Here is a 25,936-nt window from a genome sequence, read left to right as displayed (position 1 = left end):
GCGTTCCCGGACCAGATTGGAGATGTAACCTCTCCAACGTGTCCTGGGTCGACCCGGGGGCCTCTTGCCAACAGGACAGGCCCGAAACACCTCCCCAGGGAGGCGTCCAGGAGGAATCCTGACCAGATGCCCAAACCACCTCAACTGACTCCTTTCGATCCAGAGGAGCAGCGGTTCTACTCCGAGCCCCTCCCGAATGTCCGAGCTCCTCACCCTATCTCTAAGGCTGAGCCCGGCCACCCTACGGAGGAAACTCATTCCGGCCGCTGGTATCCGCGATCTCGTTCTTTCGGTCATTACCCAAAGCTCATGACCATAGGTGAGGGTTGGGACGTAGATCGACTGGTAAATCGAGAGCCTGGCTTTCTGGCTCAGCTCCCTCTTCACCACGACAGATCGGCTCAGCGTCCGCATCACTGCAGACGCCGAACCAATCCGCCTGTCGATCTCCCGATCCCTCCTACCCTCACTCGTGAACAAGACCCCGAGATACTTAAACTCCTCCACTTGAGGTAGGACCTCTCCCTCGACCCGGAGTTGGCAAGCCACCCTTTTACGGTTGAGAACCATGGTCTCAGATTTGGAGGTGCTGATCCTCATCCCAGCCGCTTCACACTCGGCCACGAACCTACCCAGCAAGAGCTGAAGGTTTGAGCTGGATGAAGCTAGGAGGACCACATCATCCGCAAAAAGCAAAGACGAGATTCTCCTGCCACCAAACTCGAAATTCTGTCCATAAAGGTAATGAACAGAACCGGTGACAAAGGTCAGCCCTGGCGGAGTCCAAACCTCACCGGGAACAGGTCCGACTTACTGCCCGCTATGCGGACCAAACTCACGCTCCTCTGGTAAAGGGGCTGAATGGCCCTTAACAGAAAGCCACCCACCCCATACTCCTGGAGCATCCCCAACAGGGTGCCCCTGGGGTCACGGTCATAAGCCTTCTCCAAATCTACAAAACACATGTGGATTGGTTGGGCAAACTCCCATGCCCCCTCCATCACCCTTGCAAGGGTATAGAGCTGGTCCGCAGTTCCACGGCCAGGATGAAAACCACATTGCTCCTCCTCAATCTGAGATTCAACTATCGATCGGACCCTCCTCTCCAGTACCTTGGAGTAGACCTTTCCAGGGAGGCTGAGGAGTGTGATCCCCCTATAGTTGGAACACACCCTCAGGTCACCCTTCTTAAAGATGGGGACCACCACCCCGGTCTGCCACTCCACAGGAACTGTCCCCGATGACCACGCAATGTTGCAGAGACGTGTCAGCCACGACAGCCCTACAACATCCATAGCCTTGAGATACCCAGGTCAAATCTCATCTGCCCCCGGGGCTCCGCCGCTGTGTAATTGTTTGACTACCTCAGTAACTTCAGCCCCCGAGATTGGACAGTCCATCCCCAGGTCTCCCGGGTTTTAAACGTGCTATATAAATGAGCTATGGTATGGTAACCTGAATGGTGAGCTTGTTTTTCTCTTTCAACAAGGCTGCTGCTAGCAGCTGAAGCTAAAAGGCTAACAGTCAACAAAGGCTCAACTTACTGTGACTCTTTGGTAGCGTTACTGTGACCAGTGTTTAACTATTGCTGATGTTGAAGTTGGTTGGAATCAAGGGGGAACCCTAAGGACCCATACCTGACCCCAACACGGAAGTGTTGCAGTTCCACCTTCATTCGCTAGCGGCTGGCACCAGAAGTGAGCAAATCCTCATTGACTCTCATGTTAAAAATGCCAATTTTACAGCCCTAAAAATTAGTTTACAGCCTGGTTCAAAAAAACTTTTAAGGTTTAATAGATCTAGATTAACCAGGAAGCAGCTCAGCAAGGCTTCTCCTGTCTCCTGCCACCCGCCTCCGTCTCCTGGGTCAGCCAAGCCGTGTGGCTGCCTGGTTTCCAAACAAGCCTGTAGTTGTGCTGGTCGCCCTTGGAACTTTTTGGTGTGCGTGATTTGATCACCCAAGCTGTCTTTATTCAACCACAACAAGGAAAATTTTACTTAGCATTCTTCCACCCCACTAAATATCTAGTGGTGGGTTGGGTCTGACAGAGGGATTGTGTGCAGTGTTCTTTGTGTTACCTGGAAGGAACTGAGGGTAAGGTTGATAAAGTTCCGAGCGTAGCGACTGTTGCCTTCTACGCATTCCTCAATCAGCACCGTGAACACCACCTCATGAATTCCCAGCAGGGGAATCAGCACCAGCGTTGCTCTAGCTAAACTGACAGGTGTGAACAAAAGAAACATTGTAAAGATTTTAACGTGCTAAAAGAATTAGCATTGTTGTTTAACTGGAGAACCAATATTAACATGGAGTTGTTCTATCTGAACTAGTGCTGAGTACCTGTATCTGTAGTCAGTAAACTTCACCTGGTCCGCTTTCAGCTTGGACAACAGCAGCATCAATATCTTGATGAATATGAAGAAAATTACCTGAAAAACACATCAACGATCAAAAGTGCAAGAAAGACATCACATAAGACCAACTTTATCCATAAGCAGAAGACTTGGAAATGTCTGTTTGTGTTAAAATTACAAATCCAGGCGATCCCTATTACTGCAGCCTCATCACATCAAACACCATGCAGAGCAAAACTAGAACCATGAAATGAAAATAGGAATCAATCCAACATTTACAGGGGTGATCTGACGTGACTGAACATATAGGTGGTCTCCAAAATTGGTGCAAAGATATCAGTGATGTCATGACCGCATCTTCGTACATGTGGGCGTCACAACATTTCTCTGTGACAGCAGAGGGAGAGAAAGTGCAGCAAAGGGCAGCAAATTATACACACTTCAACACAGGCCCTAATTATTTAATAATTCACCCAAAACGCAAACCCTGCAATAAACCACACAAGAGCAGGGGAATAAAACACAGCAAATCACACTGAATTCTACGTCAGTAAGCATATAATCATCTGACCAAAATATTAGAACATTTTTGAAGCAGCAAGTTTTATAATAACATAAACCTGTGAAACAACCTCCTTTGACCTTAAGTCAAAACCTTGCCATGAAGCTGCAAGTGATTACAGACAAAACAGCTCGTTCCAGAGCTACTGCAACTCTCAGACATCCTCTAGGACAGTGGTACTCAACCTTTTTTCACTGATGTACCCCCCGTGAAATATTTTTTTCAGCCAAGTACCCCTAATCAGCGCAAAAACATTTTTGGTTGTAAAAAACAAGACCTTAAATAGGTGCCTTCAGTGACTGATTTATTAAACTTTGAAACTGATAAACAAGTACAAAATTCAACCATTTGGGGGAAAAAAACTATTTTGAACATTTTAAATGTTAATACTCCATAACTAAATGTATTGGAAATATTTTTCATCACTAAAATGTGATTCTAATTAATTAATTGAAAACAGTCACCATAAAACTATTTAAAACCATAAGATTACCCATTGAAAAATCCATAAATGTGCAAAACACTGCACATTTTTTGTAGTATCTCTTGAACTATTTGAAAAAAAAAATATATATATAACTAGAAATATTAAAATATATATATATCAAATACAGGCCAAATAAATGATTAAGCTAATTATAATTTAAGATTTGTGCTCATAAAAAGCATATCAACATAAAGTGTTCTCTTTTGGGATCATAGTATATCTGTTCTCTAAAAGAAATCATCAACGTCATTTTAAATAACAATTGCTGAAAACAAATGTAAATCTCAAAATATATTTTTTTAATTCAAAAAGAAGACTAAAATCTTAACATTACTGCACTGATCGGAGTGTTTTTACAGACTTTTTAGTGAGACACTTGGGCTTGTGCTTCACTGAGGATCTTTTTCATCCTTGGTGGCAGGGAGGCAACTGCTGTGATCAAGCTCTTTTTAGACACAGTCTGCTTCTCTGATGTACCCCCTGGAGTTTCTTTACGTACCCCCAGGGGTACGCGTACCCCCATTTGAGAAAGGCTGCTCTAGGACACCTAATCTGCAGACCCGGGTTGTGTCTCATGGCCAGGGAAGTTGAACTCAGAGGAAGCTACTAATCTCTGAGGATCGTGGTCTTGACGTCCGGTGACCTCACCACTCTGACCGCAAATCTCTGGACCGCCGGGAGCAACTCATGCAAGGGTATTGTAGGCCTGCATACTGGTGTCTGATGAGGTTTTATTAATAATCAACCCTAGTTTATAGCAGACTAAATTCGTTTACACCCAGAACTCCGTTTCTTCCAGATACTAAGGTTCTGATACATAACTACTTCACACATCACCATTCCATCACAATAGCTTGTCATGTATTATAATTAGTAGGGATGAGCCGGATACTCGTCTGCAACGAGTATCCAGTATGGATACTCGTAAATATCTGTAATTGTGCTGAAGGAAAATCCTCATTGGGTAACTGACTTCACGCTCTGTGATTGGCCAGTCACATAGAGCGCCCGCCCCTCCCTACACACAAAATTCTGCAGCCGGGAGCTCAGTCCGTCCGGCCCATCCACGCACACACGCACACACACACACACACACACACACACACACACACACACACACACACACACACACACACACACACACACACACACACACACACACACACACATACACACACATACACACACACAGAAAGTAACGGATCTCTCTGTGCTTGCTTCACTGCTGCTCACGTTTCTTCACTACTCCCTAGGTTTTCTTCAGCTCACCTCTTTTTCGGTTGAATATTTAAAGTGACTTTTTTCGTAACGTACTTGGTGCATTTGACAAGACAGAGCTGAAAAAGGCTCGTGCATGCGTCGGCCACTGCCTCCGCTCCGGTCGGGTTTTTTAAAGGGACTTTACGCAGTTTTGAATTTTTATGCTCGTGATTGCCCCCTCAGGCCAAAAGCGTAACGGCAGCTTCAATAGTAGGCTCGTGCACGAGGCGCGCATGTTTTACGTGCACACTCCTTAACGAAAATAACAGCTGAGACAGTCAGCTCCGTGTGTGTGTGTGTGTGTGTGTGTGTGTGTGTGTGTGTGTGTGTGGCCCGGAGGACAGAGGACAGGAGAACGTACAGCTAATTAATTAAATAATTTGGTTCTGTAACTTTCTCTTCAGCACAAAGGTTTAAGATGGGTCAGTCCTCCTGCATGGTCTTGAAAAATTGGTCCAAAATGAAAGTTGAACCCACATCTTTTTTATCTGTGAGTTCAATGCCGTTCGGCGAGTCTCAAATAAAAATTTGGGCATCTTACTGTAAATAAAATATACCATTAATGTAAAAAAGAAGCTCTAAATAAACTATGTTCACATCCAGAATCAAACCCTGGTCTTCTGTATGAAAGTCCGACATCTTACCAGGCGAGCTAACGCGGCAGTGACTTCATTTGTATCTGTAACATTTAAAAACGGTTTGGAGGGCTATGCCTGAGCGTGAACGCGCATGAAGCAGCCTGCTCGACCCGAGCATCACTTTTTCTGTGATTTTACAGAAAAACAGGCAATCACAGTAAAAATGCCAGGGCTCATTCTACAGGACCAGGGCATTGCAGGAGAATGTATGAAGAAGACATTTATTATTTCTATACATGTTTTGGCTGTCACACTTCCATAATGCTCCTTTAAACTTTTTCAACTCTCTCTCTCTCTCTCTCTCTCTCTCTCTCTCTCTCTCTCTCTCTCTCTCACACACACACACACACACACACACACACACACACACACACACACACACACACACACACCTTAATCAACATTGTTTTGTTTAACTGTGTGTGGGAAAAATGCCAAGAATGTTAAGGAAAAATCAGTTTAATCAAATTAAAATAAAATAAAAATTAAAAAGTTGTGTCTGGTTCTAGCATTTCATATTTCCTAGTTCCTCCTGCATGAGTTCAGATGTATCAGTTCATGCACTTAAAATATTAATGTTCTGATTTTACTGAAATACTTGTTCTGTAATAGTTCCGTTACTATTGTGATCAAAAACATTTAATCTCAATTCTGAGGCTGCTCTGTAAATAGTTTTCTAATAAACAATACACATAGCAACTTCTGATCAACTCATATCAATTTCAGATTTCAAATAATGTATTGATGTAAACCACACCCACTTACGGGTTATGCCACGCCCACTCTGAGTACAGATACAGATAGTAGTGTACTCGCTCATCCCTAATAATTAGTCTAAGAAATAAAGTTTATTTTTAATTATATACTTGACTCTGTCTGAATTAATACGAAGTGTGTTTATGGTCCCTGAATAAGCAAAGAATCCTAAATTCTTCTGATTAAACATTCAAAGATCAATCAGGTTGAAATTCTGTATTTATACAGAACCATCACATCTTATTGGTCATAATTTAACCCCCCAATCTCTCCACACCTGTTATCTCCTAACCTAACAGTGTTTTTCATATACACAGCATCAATGGTTGCTTCAGAAACATGACTTACCAGCACTGATAAAGTGATCGGGCCTCTTATTATCCACCAAAACCATCTGTTCATGATTGACCAGCATCTGTGGAGTCAAAGTTTTATCAGAGCCAGCTAGGAGCATTTATTCAGATAAATGAAAGTTTCACATAATTAAACGCTTACCCTGTGTTTTCATAAGTCATCTTGACCACCGTCCATGGTGCCACAAAAAAGACAGGAGTTCCTGAAAGGTTCAGGAGGTAAGACAATCATTCAACAGCTCTTAGTTATCTCCATGACTTTCATCAGGTTATCAGAAACAAACCTTGTCATAACATTGGTACTCCACCAAAATCCCAGACTCCACATAGGGTATCTCTGTGACACTGTGATAATATAGAAAGCTGTGTGTGTGTGTGTGTGTGTGTGTGTGTGTGTGTGTGTGTGTGTGTGTGTGTGTGTGTGTGTGCCAGGCCAGCAGCATTTACAGCTTTTCTAACTCTTAGAATCTAAACTGAGAAGGGTTCACATGAGACCCCAGCCCCCTTCCCAAATAAGTGTTAACCTAAATTGTGGCTGGCTCAGGAACTGTTTGGTAGTTTAACCACCAATCCAACCCCTTAATCTGGATATTTTTAAACTTGCTGGAATCCCAATTACTCGCCACCAGTAAGATACCAAATTTAGCTTCAGTGCGGTTTCATGAAATCTCACATTGCAGATTGTTACAGTCTCTTATGATACGTATGATGTCATAGCTCAACAGCAAAGCAAATGTATAACCTGTCCAAACCTGGGATCTCCTGGCCAGGTGAACTTTGCAAAGTTGAAGCTGATTTAAAAAGCCTAAACAGACAGCCAACACAAAACCACCTAACCACCATCTGATCCCCATCTTAACTGCTATCCACAACTCACCCCAACCGAGGAGCATGTATTTCTTTAGCAGGCACCTTTTGGTCAGCACAGCAGTGAAGAGCAGCGTGTGAAGGAAAACAGCCTCCACCAACAGCCAGAAGTAATTGCAAGCCACAAAGTATTCCATACACACTTTGGAAAATTTGCACATCAATGCAATCTGTTAAGAAAAATATTTAACCTGAAAATGTAGACAAAGTAGGACAACATTCATGATAGAAATGTGCTTCTTCTACAAGGAAAACAATGGGAAGTGTACCGCAGACGTTGAATAGGAATTCCATCCAGGGTCATCCTTGGGTAGGTTGGTGTACATGATGTACAAGATGATTTCTTTAGATATGACGGCTGCAGCTCTCAGTATAAATGACACAAACAGATTCATGTGGATGTAGTTTCTGGTGCAGTGGAGCTTCCTGGTAAGCAGATACAGGAGCAGTCAGAGGAAGGCATTGATCTGTAACTTTAAACACATTACAGATGGCATGTGCCATTACAGAGGACCAAATACAATAGGATCAAGCTGCAAGGAAAGCTCTTTTTGAGGTCGATAATGCCGTTAGTGATGACTGATCATGCAGAGTCCTGTACATGACTCGTGAAACGTCTGCAGTCTGCACAGCATCGATGACTTTGGAGGAATTAAAAGTGTCTGATGTTCCCATGGATACACGATCCTGTCGTTTTAAGATTGGTCCATGTGCTCGTCTTGTTACAATGTTCAGACTTCAGCATTTAAATCCACAATATTCAGTGTCTGCAGTATTGTTGTAAATGTGTTAGTTCAGAGTTAGACAGCAGGGGGCGCTAGTCGCTTGAGGGCAGTGTGTGTTAGCAGAGCCTGAGAAAGTCTGTAGATGTTTCTAGAAGATAAAAGAGGGCCGGGAGGCTAGTTAAACTGTGTTCCTGTAATGTTACCTGATAAGGAGATTATTAAAAACTGTGAGACCCATTTTAATGCGGTGGTCAACACATTCTCACACCCAAAGCATCAAATAATGACGTGTGTGACCAAGCGTCAAAATGTGATGATTAGGGTGCCCCAGCGCTTCGGGAGAGGATGCGCTGGGACACGCTGTGCCAGAGCGTCGGTATCTGACGCCCGCGGTGAGACGGACATTTGACCGTCTTGTGAACTACTTAACCTTCACCTCACCCCCATTCTATCGCGTCATACCCGTGTCACAACCCGTGCACGCGCATTGGGTCCACAGCGCGCGTGTGAACGGGACTCGCGAGCGAAAATATACATGGCGAGAGGTCATTTGTGCACAGAGAGGGAGCAAACTGTGTCTGTGAGCGCACAAGGATGTGCACAAGTGACAAACCTGCGTGCGCGCGTTGTCAACGAGCACACGGCAGAGGAAAACGTGCGCGCGCGGCAGCCTCTGTGCGCGCTCGGCAGCCTCTCTGCGCGCTCGGTTTCTGACTCCTGCTCGCTCGGCTGTAAGGGCTTTTGGCACTCTGGAGGCGTGGCCTGTGGCAGATCTTGTCTGTCCTCTGATTGGTTAGTTCACCCCGCACTTTACCCTCTATTTATATAAAAAAGTCTGATGTTCAGTAGTTGCTGGCATAGCTCAGCTGGGAGAGCGGGTGGCTCTCGCCCCGGAGGATCCAGGTTCGAGTCCGGGCCAGGAAAATGTAGTAGACGTCATGTTAATTTTTCTTAATTTCAGGTATTTTACAGTTGTGACCGTTCAACTGTCATTAAACGTCCGAATGTTTGCTGGGCAGTGTTTTAAAAAGTGCACATAAGCTAGATGGTTTTAACCATATAAAATTACATTTTTTGTGATACTGGAAAAATACATACTGAAATAAAACTACTGATTGAAAACTTTATGACTGTGGTTGTACAATATATGACTCACTAATACACTGCAAACTCCCTTAGAGTGGGGCTTCCAGAGAGAGAGAGAGAGAGAGAGAAAAGTTCTTGCCTCATTAATGAATTGTTTATTTTTTTCAGTATTTAATTGACAAATTATCCTTTCAAATAATTAATTGATGAGTTACATAATTGTCCATTTCATAAAGAAACTGCATATCAAGCTTTCATTCAGATGACCTTCAACAGTGCTGCACCCTGCTGAGGGACATCCGAGTAAAACCTTGAGATGGACATTTTCTGTTCACTAACTTGCTTTAGTAAATCCTTACTTTTGTTAAATAAATCAGTTGTTGAACCCCCACTCCTCTGTTTGGTCTCCTTTCTTATTACAGCCCACCACTTCCAGTCTGGGTTGTAACAATCTGCAGACAGATTTCTGAGTATCTCCTCCTTTACACAGATCCTCACTGAGCCATGTACTGTGAACAAATAGTTTCTCCATGATATTATCCAGCAAGGTCCCGTTTTTGTCAAAACAAGGGTGAGGTAATGAAAAAATAGAAATATTTCATTAAATTAACATTTAAATTATTTATATGCATCATTAAAATTAAAAAAACATGTTTTGAAATATATAAAGTGCACCAAACTTGACTCAGTCCATTCAACAATTCTAAATGGACAATTATGTAACTCATCAATTAATTATTTGAAAGGATAATTTGTCAATTAAATACTGAAAAAAATAAACAATTCATTAATGAGGCAAGAACTTCTCTCTCTCTCTCTCTCTCTCTCTCTCTCTCTCTCTCTCTCTCTCTCTCTCTCTCTCTGGAAGCCCCACTCGAAGGGAGTTTGCAGTGTATTAGTGAGTCATATATTGTACAACCACAGTCATAAAGTTTTCAACCAGTAGTTTTATTTCAGTATGTATTTTTCCAGTATCACAAAAAATGTAATTTTATATGGTTAAAACCATCTAGCTTATGTGCACTTTTTAAAACACTGCCCAGCAAACATTCAGACGTTTAATGACAGTTGAACGGTCACAACTGTAAAATACCTGAAATTAAGAAAAATTAACATGACATCTACTACATTTTCCTTGCCCGGACTCGAACCTGGATCCTCCGGGGCGAGAGTCACCCGCTCTCCCAGCTGAGCTATGCCAGCAACTACTGAACATCAGACTTTTTTATATAGATAGAGGGTAAAGTGCGGGGTGAACTAACCAATCAGAGGACAGACAAGATCTGCCACAGGCCACGCCTCCAGAGTGCCAAAAGCCCTTACAGCCGAGCGAGCAGGAGTCAGAAACCGAGCGCGCAGAGAGGCTGCCGAGCGCGCACAGAGGCTGCCGCGCGCGCACGTTTTCCTCTGCCGTGTGCTCGTTGACAACGCGCGCACGCAGGTTTGTCACTTGTGCACATCCTTGTGCGCTCACAGACACAGTTTGCTCCCTCTCTGTGCACAAATGACCTCTCGCCATGTATATTTTCGCTCGCGAGTCCCGTTCACACGCGCGCGAGTCCCGTTCACACGCGCGCTGCCATGTATATTTGCGCTCGCGAGTCCCGTTCACATGCGCGCTGTGGACCCAATGCGCGTGCACGGGTTGTGGCACGCTTTAAACGCCATACCATTCTAACCTTAACTAGGTTGCGCATGCAAAGCTTAATTGGAAATTCCTGAGTTAAAGTTAGGATGGGGGTGAGGGGAAGTTTAAGTCGTTCGAGGTTCGAGCAATAATGTCCGTGCCACTGCGGGCATCGGATACTGACGCACCCGGTGACAAGTGTCCCTGCGTGTCCCTACGCGTCCTCTCCCAACACGCTGGGGCACCCTAATCGTCATATTTTGATGCTTGGTCACACACGTCATTATTTGACGCTTTGGGTGTGAGAATGTGCTGCAGTGGTTGGAGTTTTTTGGACACTACACAACATCTTTTTTTGGCAACGAGGTCAAAGTGCAGGTTTGGAGACCGTGCAGAGGTTCTTTGGCAGAAGGGAGAGATCCGTGAAGGTAAAAAGAGCAGATGGCGACCATAGGCACACTGGCGGCATTTGATGCGAAGAGTCAAAGTTGGGAAGAATACTGTGAAATAATGGAACAGTTTTTTTGTAGCCAATAAGATTAATGACAGGGAGAAGCAGAGAGCTTGTTCTTCTTAGTGTGGTGGTTGTATCTACATACAGCCTTATGAGGAACCTTCTCAGTCCAAGAAAGCCAAAAGAGAAGACTTACGATGAGCTAGTGGCATTGTTATAAGCGAAATAGTCCAAAGATATAAATTTGATTCCTGTAGTAGGGGAGCAGAGGAGTCGGTGTTGGATTACGTGGCTGAGCTCTGCAGGCTGGCACAGGACTGTAATTATGGCAACACATTGGAACGAAAATTGAGAGACCAGTTAGTCTGTGGAATCAATGAGGATCACATTCACAGACGACTCCTGGCAGAAGTGGATTTAACCTGTTAGAAAGCTTTGTCCATTGCAGCTGCAGCAGAGATCACAAATAAAAATGTGCAGGATCTACAAAATCCAAGCATGAGTGGAAAGTGTTTCAAAATCCACCAGCACTCACAGCAGAGGAGCACGTTCAAGAACAGCAGTGTTCAGGGATGCTATTGTTGCAAAGGCCCACACAACCCTGCAGAATGTAAGTTCAAACAAGAGAAATGTCATGCATGTAAAAAAGTGGGACACATTGCAAGAGCATGTCGACATAAGGATAAGCAGGAGGGAACGGCTAAAGTTGGAATGAAAAAAGCGCAGCTGACGTCAAGCTATCGTTCACATAGTGTTCGAGAGCAGCAAGAGGAAAGTCACACTGAGCTCTGAGGAAGAGGCTTTCCCTTACAAAGCATGAAGATCAGATTAGGGATTATGAGTGACTTTAACATGAGTAAAGTGGAGCCGTATACCGAATGTATGGAAATAAATGGGAAAAGAGTTCAGTTTGAGATTGATACCAGATGCAGTCCAACAGTTATAAACGAAAAGACATTTCAAGCAACATGGAGACATAATAAATGTCCTCAGATTAATCCAGTCAAGATTAAGTTAGAACTTTATACTGGAGATGCAGTGAAAGTGGTGGGAGCTGCACAAGTGAGAGTGAAATATAAAACTCAAAGAGCCAAACTCCCCCTACTGGTCGTGAAAGGAGATGGACCTACCTTGGTAGGTAGAAGCAGGCTGGAGGAACTTAAACTAAGTTGAGAGGAACTAAAAGCTCGACACCCGGATCGACAAATACATCATGTCTCGGTGGAGAAAAATAACAAACAGGAAGAGAGTTTACAAAACATCTTGAGAAACTATGAGGAAGTTTTCAAGGAGGAGTTGGGCATTGTAAAGGGCACTAGAGCTACAATCCACGTGAAAGAGGATGCAGTTCCACTTTTTTTTTCATCCCAGATGGATTCCTTATGCTCAAGTATGTGTATGGCCGCAGCTTCACAGTGTGCACGGATCATAAACCATTGATCTACTTGTTCAACGAGAAGAAAGCTATTCCTCAAATGGGATCACCAAGAGTGCAACGTTGGGCTGTGAAGTTGAGTGCATACAAGTACAACATGGTGTACAAACCAGGCAAACATCATGCAAATGTGGATGCGTTGAACCAACTGCCAGTTCTGGTGACGTTAAAAGGTGAGGAGAAAACTGAGCAAGTGTTAATGATGGATGTTTTGGAGGGGTCACTTATAAATGAGGATCAGATCCAGAGGTGGACTTCCAAAGATCCTGTTTTATCTCAAGTGCATGAATACCTGTTAAAAGGTTGGCCTAACTGTGACATGGATGATCCAGACTTGAAACCATATTTTAAGAGAAAAATGGAGTTGAGTGTGAGAAATGGCTGTGTTTTCTGGGGGTGCTCGTGTGGTTATTCACCTAAGGAAAAAGGGGGAATGCTGAAGTTGTTACATCAAACCCACACAGGATTAACTTAAATGAAAGGGCTGGCCAGATCATACATGTGGTGGCCGGGAATGGACCAAGATGTGGAGAGAACAGTTCAAGCTTGTTCCGAATGCCAAGAACATCAAAAGGAACCTTTCTCCACACCATTACACCCGTGGGAGTGGCCTGAATCTCCTTGGTCCTGGATTCATGTCGATTACGCTGGACCGTTTCTGGGAGAAATGTTTCTCATTTTTGTGGATGCTCATTCCAAGTGGTTGGACATTTCGTCGTCGTCGTCTTCCTCCGCTTATGGTTGGACATTTACCCTACTAAAACTAGTTCATCCCAAGTTACCATTGAGAAACTTAGACAAAGTTTTAGTGTGTACGGAATACCAAAAAATGCTGGTGTCTGATAATGGAACGTGTTTCACTCGTGCAGATACTTTCATGAAACAAAATGGTATCAAGCATGTGAGATCTGCACCTTTCCCTCCTTCTTCTAATGGGCTGGCAGTACAGATCTTTGAAGAGGGAATGAAGAAACTGAAGGAAGGAACCATTCAAACTAGATTGTCCTGATACTTGTTTAGCTACAGGATTACTCCCCATACTACAACTGGGTTGTCCCCAGCTGAACTCATGATGTCTAGTAAGCTGAGGTCTGCTTTGGATTTGCTTTTTCTGGATCTGAAAACCAAAGTTTGCAGCGAACAGCTGAAATAGAAAATGGATCATGACACTCATTGCAAGGTGAGAGGATTTGCTCCAGGAGATGATGTGCTTATTCCTACGGACCAAAATGGATCCCTGGGATCATGAGCGTGTTTGCAGAGCCTGAGAAAGTCTGTAGATATTTCTAGAAGATAAAAGAGAGCTGGGAGGCCAGTTAAGCTGCGTTCCTGTAATGTTACCTGTCGAGGAGATCATTAAAAACTGTGAGACCCATTTTACTGTGGTGGTTGGAGTTTTTCGGACACTACACAACAGTGTCTTTGAAGGCAAGAGAGATGATTACAAATAGCACAGCTTTGTAGACAAATGTGTATTCGAAACTTTGTATGTTTGAACACCAAAGCTCAAACATCCTTCCTGGAAACTGACCTCAGCATGCCAATGAGGAGAGTGGCCAGGGTGAGAGAGAACAGGGACAGAGAATAACCAATGACAGATATGAGCCTGAGGGCGGTGTGACGAAGCAATTCTTCCTCCTAGACACAAACAAGAACACAGATGCAGAAAACATAATCTATACGCAGATGATTCCAACGTTCAAGCAAACAGGGTCTGATGATTTTAGTAGAATCATCTCATCAAAGCACTCACCCAGAACTCCCCCCTACCTTTTCTTTAAAGAAGTGGTCTTCCACACACTCAGAATCATCCCGCCATGCATCAGAGGAGTTCTCCAGCTGTCGCCAGCTCCCATTGTCTAAACACTGACGGTATGCCCTCCTGCTACCACCTACAGTTGATTCAAAAACAGCATAATTTCCTTTATAAATGAGTTTTCTAAAGAAAGGAGCATTTCTCCTCTCAGATCTCAGTGGGGTTTTGTTTTTGTCCACTTTAGTTGGGCCCTACTCTGTTGAGGTCTGTGGCAAGGCTGAGTCTGGCCAGCATTTCAACAGTGGCTGCTGATTGGCCAGCGGGCGGAGTCACTGGTTGATCCGGAGTTTTCTGCCTGCTGTTTCACTGCCTGCAACCATTTCCTGGTTCAGTCTGACAAAAGTCATGAAACTGAGCCGAATGTCCAGCAACACCAGTATTTATCTGCTGAGTTGTGTTTCTGTGGAGCTTTACTGATCACCTCATGCTATCCACTTGAATTTTATGATGCACATGAATTTATGGTTAATGCCTGGTTTACCAAAGGATCTATTACAGCTGTGTTTTTTCCAGTAAGCCTGAGCGACGTCGTTTTTTTTATTGTAATCCATTAAAACTATCAGCCAGTCACTGCTGCCACTGGACTGACCACCAATCTTGGGCCGCCAGACAATATTTTTCTTAAATTTACATAAAACCAGCGGCCTGGTGAACATTTGGGTTGGGTTGATCATGCCTTTGTCCCGCTTGCGTTTGGCAAAAAAAAAGGTCAGCCGCAACACAACACTTTGTTTCAAAACCGCCGAGTCATTCATATGGAAACACACCGGCCTACAGCTCATTTATTTATTTTCTTTGCAGACACAAAGCTGGTCCAATCATAGCATGAGACACCTGCTCCCTTTCAAAGGGTCCCTATAGCTGCACCGGTGTGTGGAGCTAGCTTAGCTCTGCATCTGAGCTAAGCCAGTGCTCCAGTGTATAGAACTAGGTTAGCTGTTAGCTCAGCGAACATTTTCAATTGGGATTGTCTGAGATGGACAGAAAACACAAAGGAGGAGTGGAAAAACTACAAAAAATAGCTAAATAAACTCTTCAAGCAAACGCTGTTAAATGCACCAAAACTGACAGTCAGTGGGTGAGAAGAACAGAGGATTTTTAATGTCTTACATCTTAAAGCCCACACTCCTTACTACACGTTTATGATGTATCTACTGTAGTTTGATTACATTGCCTGATTAATTCGATTTTATTTTGATAGAAACTCCCCTTAATTAAAATCTGTTTAAGCACAATTTAAAAATACAAACTGAGTTTAACTATCCATCCATCCGTTCTCTTCCGCTTATCTGGGGCCGGGTCGCGGGGACCCAGACTTCCCTCTCCCCAGCCAATTGGGCCAGCTCCTCTGAGGGAATCGCGAGGTGTTCCCTGGCCAGGTGAGAGACATCGTCCCTCCAACATGTCCTGGGTCTCCCTTTAGGTCTCCTTCCGGTTGGACGTGCTCAGAAAATCTCACCAGGGAGGCGTCCAGGAGGCATTCTGACCAGAAGCCCGAGCCACCTCAACTGGCTCCTTTCGATGTGGAGGAGCAGCGGGTGTACTACGAGACCCTCCCGGATGACCGAGCTTCTCACCCTATCTCTAAAGGAGAGCCCAGCCACCCTGTGGAGAAAACTCATTTTGGCCGCTTGTATCTGCAATCTCGTTCTCAAAGCTCGTGACCATAGGTGAGGGTAGGAACGTCGATCGATCAGTAAATCAAGAGCTTTGCCTTCCGGCTCAGATCTCTCTTCACCATGACAGACCACAATACCTGCATCACAGCAGATGGAGCACCAATCCGCCTATCGATTTTGCCATCCATCTTTCCCTCATTCGTGAATAAGACCCCGAGATACTTAAACTCCTCTACTTGAAGCAGGACTTCGTCCCTGACCTGGAGAAGGCATTCGAACCTTTTCCAATTCAAGACCATGGTCTCAGATTTGGAGGAGTTTGATCAAATTGAGATTAATTTTAAGTGGTGCAACACACACTGCCTAATTTCAAAATGAGGTTAAGTCATTCAAAACTTTGTTTTACTTTTCTCTGACTAGTGCTAATCTTAGTTTAAATTAAACCTTGTTTTCACAATTTGACATTATTGTTATTTTATGGTAATTTTTTGGGGAAATGCAGAAAGAAAGATTTTATATGAAATAAACCTGTCAAAAAGAGAGCAGACTTCCTTCTTTAATGCTCAGTGTGAACATTCATTTATTATAAATTACAGGTGTTGGAAATACTGAGTGTTAGCCAACATAACGTAAACAGAAGTAACAAGACCTGAGGTTTAAAACATCCAACTGCTCTGGAGCGTCTGTGCTGTGATAGACTGTGACACCAGTTTGGAATGAATCAGCTGCTAAAGGAAGTGTAGGAAGCACAAAGGGTTCTTCTTATGATGAAGCCATTTTCACTGATATAGATTAAACACAGCATTACCCTCAGTGATCCATGGTAAGAAGGAAGGACAGGGGACAGTCACATTCCCAGGAGAGGAATGAGGCCAGCACACAAACATGTCAAAAGTTCCTCTGCAGTAATTTTCTGTACAAAGAAAAAATGGAAGTCCAACCATCAGATATGAGACGTGAGATCAGGAGAAGGACGTTAGACGGAAGCTCACCATTTTGTGGAAATGCCGTGGCGGTCAGTGTTCTGTTGCAGTTCTCCCAGTACTCAGTCCGCTTGGAAATGAGACTTTCAAGCAACGAGCCCGAAGCCTTTCATTTAGATCCACACAGACAAAAAAGAAAAGTTATTACTTATGTTAAGATCAATTCCTCTAAATCACGTTATTCCAAAAGTCAGACGGAAAACATGGTGACGCCTCGTTCCACCATTATGGCTGAAACAGCTGCTGAAGAACTTCAGAGCTGCAAAGACGTTTTTAATTTGTTAAATTATTTATTTCTTTGGTCTTTAGTGATTCCTGCATGTAAAAATGTTTTATTACTATTTTTACTCAAGCATGTACCTGAAATCTTTTCATTATATTTAATTCATTTTTTACTTGTACACTGTTTTAATAAAACTTGTCGACTGAACTTTGGACAACATTAACAAGTTAATATAAACTCTCTGGTACCAACACATTTATAATGTAATGTGTGCTGAAGAAGAAGAAGAAGAAGAAGAAGAAGAAGAAGAAGAAGAAGATTTAATTGCTATAGCACCTCTCAAGGTAAAAATCACGAGGCGCTTCATATTGGAATTGGGCTAGATTAATGTCCATTATTGGGATTTTGAGAGGTTGAGGACCAGCAAACTGTAAGACAGAGAGGAAATTATCTCTGTCTGGCCCCAAAACAATTTCTAATCAGAATCTGGCGCCCTTGAGCCTGCAAGGCTCCAACGACCCCCCCCCCGAACATATGTGGAATGTGCTGTTGCTATGGCAACTCAACTCTGGCTCCTTTCCCAGCCTGGGCGGGACTGCGGGAAGGCCGCTGAAGCGTTCCAGGGTCACTGCAACCCTCCAACCCTCAATGCTCCTCCCCCTGTCCACACTGAGGTGACATGCACTGCTTCTATCGTGGCTGCAGGAACTAAAGTGTGGATAGTCCCAACCCACCACCCCACCTAGTGGACACTTATGTTGTGTTGTCTGAAGTCTGTTGCATATCTGTCTGAGGTGTTTTTTTGGCAGACCAAAGCTGCCCTCCTGGTGGGAGGGTAACTCTGAAGTGGCTTTTTTTCCCTCCACCTGAACCAATCCTCATGTAACCCTCTGATCTCTATTAAGGCAGCGCGACTCAGGGTTGCGAATGACTACAGTCACCAAATCTTGTCATGTGTCTATTTATGCATGTATGTCTGATCTCAGAATTGTGTGTACTGAAACTCTAATTTCCCTCTGGGATTAATAAAGTATCTTTGATTTGATTGATAAAAACAAAAAACTGTAAAAATATGAAAAATAATTTAGAAAATGGTTAAATATATATTTTAAATGAGCAAAAAATAGACAATTGTGATTAAAAAATGTAAAGAATGAGAGAGAGTGAATAGGAAAGAGGGAAATCAGTGGATCCTGAGGAAGGGGGAATAGGTGGGGAGAGCAGAACAAAGAGAGAGTGGTGATGAAGGTCATACAAAAGCCACTCTGAACAGGTGAGTCTTCTGCTGCTTTTTAAAAGAGACCACTGAGTCCACTAATAGGCTCGGGGGAGAGAGGTCCAGAGTCTGGGGGCCACAGAAGCAAATGATCTGTCACCTTTGGTCTTTAGCCTGGTGCGCTGCACAACCAGTAGGCTTTGATCACTGGACCTCAGGGACCTGCTGGGGGTGTAGGGACTAAGAAGGTCACCAATGTAAGATGGTGCTTAAAGACTGCTATTAACCTAAAAGCGGGAATTAACTTCTAAGGACCTCTCTCTCTCTCACACACACACACACACACACACACACACACACACACACACACACACACACACACACACACACACACACTCACTCACACACACACACACACACACACACACACACACAGATGTTGCAGTTTCCATATTTACCCACTTGGTGGAAGTATTTCATCAGGAACCCCCCCCCCCCCCCCCCCACCACCACCACCACCACCACACACACACACACACACACTCCCCTCCACCTGAGCATTTGTATTAAACATGAACAGTTTAGCACTAAATCAGCCGACGGCTTTGAGCCACCACTGCCTGAACTCTCCTCCAACCCCACAGCAGCATTTCAGGTCTTTGGGAATGTCTCAACAAGCTCAAATGAAGAACAACAACCCAGCAAAAGAAGCCTCTCATGAGGCCAAACCCATCCACGGTAGGGTCCCCAACACTGGAGCAGGAATCAGTACCAGCCCGTTGGTCTGTTGGTACCAGGCTGCACAGGAAGAATGGGTACTTGTTTAAAACATCATATTATTTAACAGTGATCTGCTGGGTGTTACTTATAGTAAAGTGCACGCTACAGAAGCCACAAATCCACAAATAAGCTCTGAAATGAGGATTCTGACTAAAGGTAGGTGAAGTGGTGGTTACAAAACCATGAATGCAGAAACACCAAAGAATGAGAACAGAATATGTTTAAAGCTTGTTTCTACCCATACCATTTTAGATGTGACACACTCTGAGTGTGATCACAGAAATGCTTTAAAGAACAAGAATAGGAGATTTAAAAACGTGTCACCTGGATGGGTTTTCTCTAGTGTGATTTACCACATGTATCCTCATGTGCTGTCATGCACTAGCGTTGGTAGCATCTGTTCACATAAGTCAGCTATATTGTGTATTTTCATACAAAAACAGTACTAATAATAGTACTACTAATTTCAAGCTTTTATTAACAAAGCTGCGTAGTTTCATAAGTACATGCTTCTGGTGCTGTTAACCATTTCTGTTGAGTGAACGCTGCTTATCTTTTATTTGTCTGGGGACTGTTATAAAGTAAAATAATAATAATAAAAAGAAGAAGACTAAGAATAATATAATATGAATACGAAATTTAAACTATCTGTATTTTTTGTAAGTTTTTTGTTCGACACTTTTTGTTTTCAGTTAGGTTCAGCGACACGTTTGGACTGAAATAAGGTTCCTGACAGGGAGACTCAATCTCACAAAATGATTCCATTCCATTGAGAAGCGGTCCTCGGCCTAAATGTTCTATCGTTTTTCACATATTCACCTTTTGTTTTATAACAGGTGTGGCTGCACTGTTTGGTTACTCAAATGAGAAGAAAATTTAAAATCAAAGCCCCGAGTATGATTAGAAAACGTTTACAATGATTTCCTTGAAAAGAAAAATATATGATATTCCCTTATTGACTTGCTTTTGTGATTTTTCTTTTATTCGAAGTTCAAAAATATGAAATGAAATCTTTCTCCTCAGGCAAGCCTTGGACTTAACATTTCAAGAACCTGAAGTTCAGCCTCCCATTGAACCAAAGGAGGAATTACTAAAAGATTGTTTAGTAGCATTTTAAGAGTACCTGGTAGTTGAGGACAGTGAAGAGGAGTATGAGAGGGAGTTTGGTCCTCTTCAGCCAGGCTGGCAACATGATGCTGTGCGTTCACATTGAGACCCGATGGATCTGGTGCTTCATACCTCCCTCAAACCTCCCTGCTGGTTTCTGCTTTAGCTACTAGAAGCCCTGAAGGTGGGGTGCTGTCCAGCCTGTCCTTCTTCCATGGAACTCCTTGAGTAGGATTCTTGGATGATTAGTGAGCCCTGGAATTCTCATCAAAGCCGATGTCCCAGATTAAGTGTGTCCCTTGTTATTCCTAAACATTCAAAATATTCCAGAAGTCATTTAAATCAAGCTGATCCCAGACCTGCCTTCATCTTAGCATGGTTTATGTCTTTGGCTGTGAAGAAGGTCTGCTCTCTCTATGGACACAGTTCGACTGGAAACGCCTGAGCTCCCGACTGACTGATGGCCTCTCCCTCCCCATCATCTCCTAACCAATCAGGACGAGGTCCTGGGAGAGCTGCCTGGATAACCACACTAACTTTGTTTTCTGGTAAAACTGATCACACAGCAGCAAACGGGTTCTCACTAATGCAGTAATATTATGTAGTACACAATACAGGCATATGGGACGGGTGGCTCCCACCTGTACTTTAATCACTGAGCTGTGTTTAGCTGTCTCACACACCAACCTGGCAATAAACTGCATCCCTGACACTAATGGAGATTCTGGTGTAAACTAAAAGCACTCAAGCCAAACACAGGCAAGCAAGTGAAGGATCAAAAAGAGCCAAAAGGCAGACGGCAAGTCCTGCATGAAACATTGAGGTGCTGGATCACATCCCAGGGAACCAGAGCATAAGTCGCCTTGACCCCCTCACCTGATGAGGACTATGGGCAGACTCATCCTCACCCACCTATGCTCCCCAGTGAGCCCAGAGACAGACACACTACAGTTTTTAAATAAACCAAACATGAGGGTGGAGGATGCCTTCATCTATCTGCAGCATTGGGCTCTGACTCACCTCGAGATGCAACAAAGCACTTTCAGCACCATCCATCCACCTCTACTGCAGCAGAAGATGAGGGGTGCGGGAGTGGGCTAACTTCTAACTGCATGGACCATCAACTACCTCACCAACAGTCCACAGTATGTGAGGCTGCACAGCTGTACATCTTAGACTTCACCTTCAACACCAGAAGTTGTCACCTCCAGAAGTTCTCAGATGAATCGGCCATTGCTGGGTGTGTGTCTGAGGAGTATTGACCTGGAGTACATGTCATGGACTTTGTTGACTGGTGTGGGCGTAACTACCTTCACTTGAACACCAGTAAGACAAAGGAAATGGTAAATTACTTTCCAGAGAAACACCCCCTTTGTCACTCACCAGTAAACATCCAGGGAGCAGACATTGAGGTGGTGAATACCTTTATGTAACGGCATGAAGGTTCTCTGATTTGTGCCAAAGGTCACATTTGCCCAGCTGGGTCAAGCTGGGTCAAACAGTACTTTAAATCCCCAGATTTAAGCCCAAGGAGCCACGATGTCTAGCCAAGATCATAACATCATATCTGTTGTTCCGTCCCAGAAGAAGGACACTTCAAGCCACGATGATAATAATTAGATACTAATTAATAAACTTATGATTTTTTTATTATTGTTTTAAATAATCATTAAGACATGATCACTTGGTTCAGATATAAAGGTATTTTAATGACATGAAATGGATTATTATGCTTTGGGTATTATAATGATTAAAGATGTGTTCAGCAAAGAAGACCTTCACCCTGTTCAGCTAACAAAGTTCAGATAATAACTGCATCACATGTTTTTTTGACGCATGACCAAGCTTTCTTCTGGAGAGAGAGGGAGGGGTTCTGAGAGAGTTTGGTAAAAACTAACCATCACAGATTTCAAGTGCAGTTCTTCAACCAACACGAGGAAAGGAGAGCGGCCGTCTCCTTGACCCTCTGCAAGCTATTCTGTCATGCCGACAAGAATGGCTAGAGAACAAACGAACCGTAAACCAGCTAACGCAAGACTCTCCCAGAGTCATTGATTTCTGAAGTTAATTTAAATACGAGAACGTGCATCTGCCAAACGCTTCGTACAGCCGTGGACCCGGCTACCACTCTGGACCAGAGCATCGGACACTCGGCGTCTTCTCTGCCAGCCCCGAGTGTCATCTTGGATGAACCCATCCTCCGATCTCCAGATCCACAAGAGGGTCAGCCTGTTTGGGTGAGGTAGAACACGATAGAATGCGTTTGATGCTGTTTTTTCTAAAAGTAAAACAGTTATCTGCAAAACATCATTTCATCCAGAACACCTTCCATTCCCTCTGAAAGAAACCTTCTGAGAACTTCATTCACGCATCCAAAACTCATCATTCTCAATTTTAGCTCCATCCAACACAGGTTTGCTTTTAAACAAGTAATATCAAAGCTGTTAAGGATTGTTATCAAAATTGCCATCCATGAATTGTCATTTTATGATTGTTGTTTCAAATGTTTCATTTTAAAATCGTTAGTAAATAAATTTCTTCATTTTTAAACTTGCCTCATTGTTGAAACGAAACACAGAAAAGGGTTGCATTTCCAGTTTATCGAATGAAAAGAATCTTACTGAATCTTCTGTTTAATAAATAAACTTTGCTATTAATTTAAATCTTAAATTAATATTTGACACCACAACATTTAAGTACCTGGGTGTTCACGTCAACAGCAAACTGAACTGATCCAACAACACAGATGCTCTGTATAAGAAGGGCAAAGATGCCTCCACCTCCTGAGGAGGCTGAGGTCCTTTGGAGTTAATTACCAGCTGCTAAAATCCTTTTATCAGTCTGTGGTCGGCTCTGTTATCCGCTGTGCTGTGGTCTGTTGGGGTGCAGGCAGCTCTGAAAGAGACAAGAAGATACTTGACAAGCTAGTTAACAAAGCTAGCTCGGTTCTGGGCTGCCAACAAGATTTGGTTGAGGAGATGTGTGAAAGGAGGATGCTGGGGAAGATGACCTCCATCTTAAAAAGCCCCTCCCACCCAATGCGTTTCACTGTGGAGACCATGGACAGCTCCTTCAGAGGCAGACTGAAACATCCCAGATGTAAAACAGAACGCAACCGTAGGTCATTCATCCCTTCTGTAGTAAGAGTGTATAACTCCTCAGTTTAACCCTTTATAGGGCCAACGTTTATAGTTAGACATTTCCAGTCACATCAATAATGTTGTGGGTGTGCCCTTTCACAGACTCATGGAATTACGGGATTTCACCTAATCAATCTAGTCACAGTTTGCACCATGGCACAAATTAACCAATCAGTTGGCTAGTTGTGCTAAATAAGTATATATGTGTTGTTAATGATAAACTCAATGAAGTTGGTGGAATATGATTCCACCAACATATCCTTTTTTGAACATACGCCCTGAAAAAGGACATTAATTTGTGGATATTTTAGGTAAATTCTGTTGTTATTTTCACAATCGTAATATTCATGGTAAATGTAACAATACAATTACAATATTGAATATGCTGTCAACTTAGCAACTTTGTTGCTATTTCTAACAACTTTTCAGATCCCCTTCTTGACTTTTTCAATCCTTAAAGTACCCAGCGAATAACCTAGAAACATCTCTGATAACCCTTAGATACTTTCTGGATAACTGTCATCAACATTTCCTGCAGGTTAGCAAAACATCAGGATATTAGGAAAGGAAATGATGTAGTGTCTGTCGCAAAAGAAACGGCTCTCAGAGTTGGCTTCTTATTGGATTAGCCAGAGTGTGTGGCATACAATGTAACTGCAGACTCCTGAGCTGGTAAAAACTGCAAAAAATGTGCGCCCAACACGCTAAAACACAGACACACAGCGTGCCCCTGCTTGCTGTGAGACCGGATTGGGAGTTTGAGGGGTTGCAGCGCACCTCCGATTGCTGTGCCTGGGACAGTAATTACATTAACTTGTTCAAGCTTTTGGCTTTTTTATGTACAGCACTTTGGTTAGCTGCCATGCTATTTTGAAATGGTGCTTTATAAATAAATATGGCATGGTATGGTATTAACTGATGGGACCTGTAAATAAATAGTTTAGAAATACGTATTAGAAACATAATATGTATTTATTTAAAAAAAATAATTATTAAACACTCAAAAGTATCAAAAATTGGTACTGCTAAGTACCAGTATCGAATCGTAGGTATTGGGAATTTGTACCGCATCGATTCTTATTTCTTTTTATTTATTTATTTTTTTCCCCGTGTCCTGTCTGGCTGTGAAGCAAACAGAATTGATGTCTGAATGCTGGTGGCAAGTCTTACAGATTTACTCTCAGGTGGAGCATCAAAGCTTCTGCTTTAATGTCACGCCTGATACTTAAAACTTTATTGTTATTGTTTTTTGAATGCTTTGTAATTCCAACCAGACACGGAGACAGAGGTGAAAGACAAAGGAAGAAACAAAAGGGGGGTGGGGGTTCCTCAAAAATAAATGATCAATGAGGAAGAAGAGTCTACTTCTAGACCCACAGAAAGAGAAAAACAAACAAACAAAAAAGAAGGGGACACACAGCAATACAGCAGGAGCAAGCTATCACTGTGGCAACCTGATGAGGAAATATAAAATCAACGTTGTTTAACTGAACAACCACGATAATAAATCACAGTGCATTTAGTGCCAACCACGCCCAAGTCCATACTTATGAGAGCACCATGTGAGCACCTGTGTGTGTACACGCACTTGTATATGTAAGGTTTCTCTATAGGGGCGTCCAATAGAGAGTGTGAGGGGCCACAGATCTGCCCCCAAAGATGTGTAGGAGACGGAGGGAGCTCCAAGTCCCAGAGATCCAGGAGCTGCCCCAGAGCGCAGGGACCCCAGGGAAACTGCAACCAGAAAAGCCCCTGCCCCCTCTCGAGAGGCGCAGAGGATTGCCCCGGGGGGTCACAACCAGCAGCCGGCAGAGTCCCACCCCAGACCCCAACATGACGGCCAGCTCCCCCTCCTAGCCTCCAGCCCTGGGAAGCCAAGCGACAAAAGAGGTGTTCTAAGACCCCTAGTCTCCCTCCACCTGCTCAATACAGTGTTGGTGCGTGTTCGTCTGGCCTATACCAGCTGATGCAACCACACAACCCCACTTCCCCCCACAGCCCTCTGTGTCTAAATGCAGTTTAAAATTGGAAGTGGGCACCGGCACTCGGGATGAGGTTGAAAGATTCCCTTGTCGAATGCTGTTGGGTGTGCTCACTCCCAAGGCCCTAAGTGTGTGTTTGCATGGAATGTTGTTGGTGGAAGTGTTTAAGGTGCAAATAAAATTGAGGGGCAGGCTGCCACAGGAATGCGGAAATGGGATCTATACCCGCACCCCTGACTTGCCTGCCCCCCAAGGCCCTATGTGCATGTTTGTGTGATGATTTGAGGGAGCAGGAGGAGAAAAAATTATGGGGATGGGGAGGAATGGCTATGCCCTCCAGGGAACCAGCTCCCCCACTGGCACCAATAGGCATTGATTCAAATATCAGAGGTGCCCATCCCTAACCACCTCCATTCTGCTCTCAGTGTGAAACACGCTTTAGTGTCAAAAGGTGAGGGGAGTTCT

The 25,936-nt window shown here is 43.6% G+C and overlaps 1 protein-coding gene across 3 annotated transcripts in view; it reads right to left on the bottom strand.

The window, feature by feature from the left end:
* Nucleotides 1–21,973, bottom strand: part of LOC129163014 (glucagon-like peptide 2 receptor) — a 33,370-nt gene extending 11,397 nt beyond the window's left edge. For 2 of the 3 annotated variants that reach the window (XM_070545478.1, XM_054739860.2), the window contains exons 1-11: nt 20,366–21,973; nt 17,033–17,129; nt 16,849–16,953; nt 14,376–14,497; nt 14,137–14,243; nt 7,548–7,704; nt 7,289–7,448; nt 6,554–6,614; nt 6,407–6,473; nt 2,342–2,430; nt 2,080–2,218 (exon numbers count right to left, since the gene is read on the bottom strand). In XM_070545478.1, the coding sequence (XP_070401579.1) occupies nt 2,080–2,218; nt 2,342–2,430; nt 6,407–6,473; nt 6,554–6,614; nt 7,289–7,448; nt 7,548–7,704; nt 14,137–14,243; nt 14,376–14,497; nt 16,849–16,953; nt 17,033–17,129; nt 20,366–20,434 (1,173 nt within the window). In that variant the 5' untranslated portion in view covers nt 20,435–21,973. The remainder of the gene's footprint in view (nt 1–2,079; nt 2,219–2,341; nt 2,431–6,406; nt 6,474–6,553; nt 6,615–7,288; nt 7,449–7,547; nt 7,705–14,136; nt 14,244–14,375; nt 14,498–16,848; nt 16,954–17,032; nt 17,130–20,365) is intronic. The other variant, XM_054739859.2, reaches the window with a different exon arrangement.
* Nucleotides 21,974–25,936: the final 3,963 nt, after the last annotated feature.

This window comes from Nothobranchius furzeri, chromosome 16, assembly GCF_043380555.1.
Source record: "Nothobranchius furzeri strain GRZ-AD chromosome 16, NfurGRZ-RIMD1, whole genome shotgun sequence".
In the NCBI taxonomy this organism is placed as follows: domain Eukaryota; kingdom Metazoa; phylum Chordata; class Actinopteri; order Cyprinodontiformes; family Nothobranchiidae; genus Nothobranchius; species Nothobranchius furzeri.
This window is presented reverse-complemented; position numbering and strand designations above follow the sequence as displayed.